At 41.6% G+C, this 7,002-nt stretch overlaps 2 protein-coding genes across 2 annotated transcripts; both read right to left on the bottom strand.

Annotated features, from left to right (window-relative positions):
- Window positions 1-616: 616 nt before the first annotated feature.
- On the bottom strand, window positions 617-3,878 carry foxf2a (forkhead box F2a). The gene is made up of 2 exons (XM_049598413.1): window positions 2,602-3,878; window positions 617-1,198 (listed from the first exon to the last, which is right to left on the bottom strand). Exons 1-2 carry the CDS (start codon window positions 3,566-3,568, stop codon window positions 1,026-1,028), a joined length of 1,140 nt encoding a protein of 379 aa, XP_049454370.1. The 5' UTR covers window positions 3,569-3,878; the 3' UTR covers window positions 617-1,025.
- A 1,574-nt stretch (window positions 3,879-5,452) lies between these two features.
- Window positions 5,453-6,725, bottom strand: foxq1a (forkhead box Q1a). Its single transcript, XM_049598417.1, has one exon. The coding sequence runs from the start codon at window positions 6,576-6,578 to the stop codon at window positions 5,745-5,747; it is 834 nt and encodes a 277-aa protein (XP_049454374.1). The 5' UTR covers window positions 6,579-6,725; the 3' UTR covers window positions 5,453-5,744.
- Window positions 6,726-7,002: the final 277 nt, after the last annotated feature.

Raw genomic sequence — 7,002 nt, 5'->3', positions numbered from 1 at the left:
TTCTCTTTAATAATCCATTTATTAACAATAATTAGGCCTGTGTAATAACAATATAGGCTGGCATCCTGCGATAATTAAGACACATCTACACTTAAATTATCCTCAGTGTATGAACCGGATTAAAGACGGATTACTTTCTTGTAAATTATTTTAAATTTGTCTTTTTGACACATAATTAGTTATTAAAAACACACCGTTGCTCATGTGTTAAAATGATGATGGTGTGAAATAAGAAATGGTAGTAGCCTGATTAAAGAAAGCACTGATAAAGTAATTTGAACACCGTGGTGGAGCTCAAAAAGATTATAGTGTCTCTAGCGAGGGTAAATCAGCTTCATATATTTAAAGTTGAATTTCATACCGTTAAGGATTTTCTTATTTTTTTATTTTTCATAAATCAAAGATATGATTTAAACCCAGCCCTCAGAGGGGTGGTGAATTGATGATCAATGTCGCCCACAAACTGCACTGTTTAAAAGTGTTTGTCATAATTAATCGGGTTTTGTATAATATATTTTAGATATAATAATAATATTAATAATAATACATCTGAAGCAGACAGAAATAAAAACGGAAGAAGAAGAAGAGAAGAGTGTTAATAAAAGCAAAAACTCTGTGTATAAAAAACTTTTATTGCTAAAAAACACTTCCATATCACCCTTTAAAAATAAATCTCTGTCGTGGCCTGCTGCAGGAAATCAGCAACAATTTTAGCAACTTCGCGAACACAAACTTAAGTGCATGAATAAAGATTAATTCAGGTACGTGTACGTATGTTTCCTTCAGTAAAAATGCTGATATTGCTTATTCATATGTGTAAAGTCAGCCATGTAACGAGAGTGTATGGTGGCAACAAGCCCTCACATCATAACCATTACTAACGGTTATAGAAGAGGTCAAAGTTCACTGACAGTGACTCAGAGGGAATTAAATCTCCCTTTCTGAACCAAAGGTCACCAAAGATTGCGTTAAAGTAACTCCACCCGAGGAGAGATGTTCCTGACAGTTCTGTCTTTGGGGTTTTGTCACATGACGCATGGCTTTACGTCCTGATAGACACTTTGGTGATGGTGATGGAGCTGGTGATAGTAAGATCCGCCGGTGCTGGGGTGGAGGGAAGAGATTCCGTTTAGGTTCAAAACGAAGTCCTTCCTGTCACACACAGGAGCTGAGTGGCTGGAGTATCGAGACAGGCCCACTGAGAACACACAGGGAGACACAGGAGGTCAAACACTCCTTTAATTACGACTGTATCTAAATGTTTCTAATTCTAAGTCCCAAATCTAAGTGCTCTTAGTTGTGTCTAATGGCTTTATTAATCATTAAAAAACATTGTATAAATCTATTAGCCATTTATGAGAGCAAAGTTAGGGTTGCCAAGCAGCAACAAATTATTTTGCTGCTGTTAATCTTTGTATTTGATAAAATATGCAGCAACAAATTATAATATTTATATATAATTAACTAAAAGACGATCATAGATTTCCTACTTTCTAATTAACAATCTAGTCTGCATTAATAAAACAACAATAAATGTTTGTTTTTTGTTGTAATCCATCAAGTATTCAGTTGTAAATGCCAATAAATTGTGGTAACACTACGGTTGAAAATGCATTTTGGTGCAAACTTTGTGCAGCCCTTTTTTCAGAGGCTAGATCTTCCTAAAGAACTATAAATATAAAAAAGATAAAGCCTGTAACTTGGTGTCTCCAGCCACATGTATGTTTTTCCCACAACTTGGCAACCCAAAATGCATTCTCCTTATAATGGATCTATTTAACAAGGGTGAATCATTTATTAACAACTAATAAAATCCATCAGCTGCAAGTTGTAAAACATTTATAAGGGTGCTTTATTAGAAGCTTGTACCAATTTGTTTTGTTGTGTGCATTAAATACATTATTAAGAACGTGCAAAAATGAAACAATAAGTCAACAATAGCTTAAATATCCTGACTATTATTCTGCTGTGGCTCGTGTCAAAGGGCGTAATGAACCTGCACTGACATGAATTTCTTTTTCACGGTTGAGAGTATGTTTGTGACAACGTGTTTAATGCTTGTTGTTTCTTCTTCACGCAGATTTTAACCACAAACAGTCATTTTTATGGTGTTATTGTGCCTTTTTTTTTACATTCTGTAGCGCAGAGGCCTCCAGTGAAAGCTTGAGCTAAAGTGCAGTCCAACGATAGGAATTTAAAATTAAATACAGAGGCTGTATTGTGCAAATAAAATTGTGCACACTGAAACTGAAAAATTACGCAATCTGATCAATGAATATAGATTAATTTGAGCTTGTCAGAGGCACGTTTCTGTGTTTTACTTATTGCATTTCCATGAAGGTTCACTCAGGCCACACAGGTGGTTGATATTTCTGTATATAACTAATCCAGTGTAACGATTAAATGCAAAAAATGACTGTGGAAATCTAATTTCTATGAATATATACTGTCTGAAAGCTTGTAAGAAAAATTGCAATGACGCACTTGTTTTGGTTGATAACTCATCACTGCAGTTTAATGTTGACCTATTTTTGTGAGTCATACTGGAGCAAATCAGACAATACAAATTATGATGCATAAAGCCATGCAGTGTGGCTTTACCTGATAAATCAGACGAATCTCGTGCGTTATGGTGCAGGTAGCCTTGATCCAGAGAGTAAGACGACATCCCCGTGTGCAGAGCAGAAGAAGTGGGACTGCTTGATGCAAGCGATTGCTGTTTGATGTACGAAGACACGCCAGGTGAACTCCAGTGTGAGGCTGCATTTGCATAAGGAGACTGACAGTCCAAAGTGCCTACCATCGCCGGGGAGGACTGCAGGGGGCTGCTGCTGCTGTCCGGGCAATAGTCCGCATTAGAGGCAACCTGACATGCAGCCATGTACGATGACCCGGAGCCTGATGACATGTGTGGGACGTGATGTCCTCCTCCGAGTCCTTCGAAGCCACCTGGCACTGTGTTACCCATCAGGTCTATGTTGTAGCTGTTATGACATGCTAACGAGCCTGAAGGTGGTTGGAAATCAAAGTTTTGCGGCAGCATGGACGCACCAAAGCCGATACCATTCATCATCCTGTACATGGGTTTCAAAGCTTGGCATTTCCGACGGAACCCTCGAGGTCTGCGACGAAAGGAGCCCTCCTCGAACATGAACTCACTACTCGGGTCGATGGTCCAGTAGTGCCCCTTGCCAGGTCTACCGAGACCCTTGGGAAGCTTTATAAAACACTCGTTGAGAGACAGGTTGTGTCTGACGGAGTTTTTCCATCCCTGGTATGATCCCCTGAAGAAGGGGAAGCGGGCCTGCAGGAACTGATAGATTTCACTCAAAGTGAGCCTTTTGGTCGGTGAACTTTGGATAGCCATCACAATGAGGGCGATGTATGAGTAGGGAGGCTTTTCAGGGCGCCTCAAGCCAGAGTTTCCCTTTTTCCATTTGGGTGATGCGTTGTGCGCGCTCTCCATCACTGGCTGTGCGCTCAGCAGAGCTACATTCAGAGCATCGGCTGCTGGGCTAGAGCGAGGATTAGATGGATCCAAATGTTGCTTGGAGCTCTCGGTCGTCATGGTTTCTTTTTGGATCCGTTCACTGTGGGGGCTCTGTAACACACCTAACTTTTCCTATTTTCCAAACAGTAATAAAGGCTCCCTAATGCGCTAATTATAAGGTCAGTGTCTCTTTGCGATGCTCAGCGCGTTTATAACTGGGAAAATCAAGAAACACCAGCCGCTGTTCCTCCTTCCTCTCTCTGTCCATCGCTGGCAATAATCCCACAAGAGAGGGGGGATAAAGCTCCTCGACTTTGCTTGCGCATATCCACCCGGCCAAACACAACTCGACCACCTATCAATTCTTAAATCTCTCTCTGCCCCTGTATCCCCCCAAATTCCTCCACTAAATCGCCAGGAACTACTCCCTCCCCATCTGGCCAGGATCCAGACTAGAAGCCGGACACAGCGCAGTGGAGTAAGACAAATCTCCTCCCACGACTCTCTTTCCAAAACACCTCTCAATGCATTTGTCAGGCTGATATTTGGCACGATATCTCGACAGACCACGATGGACAAAACACACAGGACACATTAAAATGATTCCCTTGATCCTCTTGTGTACCTGCAGACAGTGACAATGCCTGCTGCTGCTGCTGCTGGTGGTGGTGGTGGTTTTATTTTGTATAGGTGTAGGAGAGGAAAAAGCTTTGCAGTGCTCATTTGTTTGGGATCTGTTCAGGGTTAGGACTCTGACATGAGAGGAAGCATGTTTTTTCCATCAGAGCGTGCCAGCGTGCCACACACGGCGCACAAGTGTCAGTTTACCTCTCGGGCCTGGATTATATCCCTGGAGAAATGGAGTGATTAGAAACTCTAAATAAAGTCAGATAATGAAATATTCGAGTACACTTTCTGCAGGGCTGATTGTAAATGCACTCTTTTCTGTCTTGGGAGAGCTTTACGCACGTCTGGCGTCACTACAGAGCAGGATCACCGTTATAATGAGGACGCGAAATAATTTCCCACACCACTAAAGTTAAAACACAATCAGAATAGAATATCAGCAACATCAAACCCGTAACCCCGCTGTGTCCAGGATGCACAGCTGGTTTAAAGGAAATTTACTTTCTAGCCTCAGAAGAATAGGCCCTACTTGGAAGACATTTCTTCCTATTGTGGATTCGAGTTGGGTTCGCTCAGGATGCACCATTTGTACAAACCCTTTCCTGCGCATGTGTAGTGACTGAGGCGACAGCTATTTGCAGCGCGAGACAGAAAACATAAATATTGGATGCCCCTATCCGGCAGCAGCGAGCTTCATCAACACTGAACAGTATACTTATAAGGCAATTTCTTTTTGCTTCATATATTATAGAGGAAAAATTGAGAATAGTAATAAGCTGTATTTAAAATAATAATAATCACCATTATTATTATTATTATTATTGAATTCTATATCATTTTTGATTTTTAATTTTATTTTAATTTAGCAATTTTGATTTTATTTTTTAATCTTAATTTTATTTTCATTTATATTTTTTTCTAGAGAGTGAATTATAAAAAATATTTTATTTTCTGTTGTTTTTATTATTTATTTATTTATTTATTTATAATTTTTTTTTTATTATTATTATTTATCCATTTAGTTTTAAATTAAGGAGAAATATCCCAGATATGCTGTAAGGGCCAGTATAATGCTTATAAAGAAAGAGGTTATATCAGGTCCATACGGCACACTTGCAACCAATCCCTGGCAAAGTTCTCTTAAAAAAAAAAAAAAATGTGCAAGGTGGAGTCACATGAACACACACACACGCCCCGATAACAGTCATTGCCCTGGCACCTTAAAAGGTGCATGTGTCATAGAGGTGTCAGCCCCAATTTGTCTTCCCTGGAACCAATGACTGGGTTTTAATTCAACATTAAACAATGTCACAACAACAGAAAACGGAGACCAACTTTTGTTAGATTTTTTATTTCGTTGCAAAGAGCGTATTTTTGAAAGAAAGACACAAAAACAGTGAAAGTGCATAGGTTTTAACACGATTTTTCTGACAGCGACTTTAATGGTCAGTTCAGTAACATTTACAACAAACAACTGTGTATAAAATATCAAATCTCATAATGCTTTCAGAGGTACGAAAACAAGTGTAACACCTTGGCACCACAATAAAGTCCAGTCCTGTTTAAATCCTCTTCTGGGTCCATCGTCAGTGCACAGTGATGATTTTTAATCATCAAATAATAAGATTCATTTCTGATATTGCAAGACTGTGTGTGAGAGCGGCCCAAAGGCGTTTGACACATGCGCAGCACAGGAGTCCACATAGCAGGCTGACTTGACGTATGAAAATGAGGCAGGTGCATTTGAATGAGGCATCGTCAGTTCAGTGTAGCGCGGCCAGGTGAAGGCAGGGTGGAGTGGTACATGCTCCCTGTTTGAGTCCCTCTTGAACGGCTTGCTGAGAATGCTGTCTATCGCAAATGAACTGGTAAACTTGACACATGAATCAGTCTTTGGTGCAGCCTGCTGGATGCTCTGCGGCTCCTCTGCGCTCTCGGACACCTCTGGCGCCCTGCTGAACTTTTTATCAATGCGCTTTCTTCTGCGCCGGAACACCCCATCAGCGAAGGTGTACTCGCTGTGAGGATTGAGCATCCAGTAATTGTCCTTCCCCCAAGGTCTGGTCGGGTCCCGGAGCACTTTGAGAAAGCAGTCATTCAGAGACAAGTTGTGTCGGACCGAGTTCCTCCAGCCGGTGTAGCTGCCTCTGAAGAACGGAAACCTCTTCATCAGATAGTCGTTTATTTCCGCCAAAGTCAGACGTCCAGAGGGGGAGTCCCGGATAGCCATGGCGATGAGAGCGATGTAAGAGAACGGGGGTTTGGGTCTCCGTGTGTATGGCTTGGACTTGGTGGCGCTGGCGCATGGCGTAACAGGTGGAGGGCTGTGCGCCACGCTGTCCCCATCCGACCCCAGCTCCTCCTCAGTAGAAAGAGGAAAGCGCACACTCCCCTCTGCATCACACGACATCTCAAAATGCTTCATGTCATAGTGGCTCCCACACAACACCTCCAACTTCATGCTCTCTGATGACTCCTTTCTCTGTATAAGACCTGATGTGCTCTCCGCGTAAAGTCCGGACCTTGCGTGCGTCAAGACGCAGACTGCTTTGAATCAAATCCAGTGAAGTCCTTCTTTGCTATCATACCTGACAGAGTGCTGAAGCCGGTCTCACCTACAAATGTGTGTGAGCAGCTGTTTATAGCCGGCTCACCTCAGGACCAACCCAGGAGGGCGGAGCTACACGATTAAAAAAAGATTTGGAGCATAGCAAACACATCTTCACATTGCGTGCAGGATGGTCTGCAATAAAACTGTGATCATAATAAAAGTTTCAACATGAAGATATAATACAGTATTTAGCAAAGATGATGTTAAGTGAAAACCCCATTTCAGTGTGGCTTTATTACCTGCTCACCTGTGAAATGTGACCTGGCAGACACTT

Source organism: Epinephelus fuscoguttatus, linkage group LG15 (genome assembly GCF_011397635.1).
Source record: "Epinephelus fuscoguttatus linkage group LG15, E.fuscoguttatus.final_Chr_v1".
Classification (NCBI taxonomy): domain Eukaryota; kingdom Metazoa; phylum Chordata; class Actinopteri; order Perciformes; family Serranidae; genus Epinephelus; species Epinephelus fuscoguttatus.
Note: the sequence above shows the minus strand (reverse complement) of the source record. Positions and strands in the feature narration are given on the sequence as shown.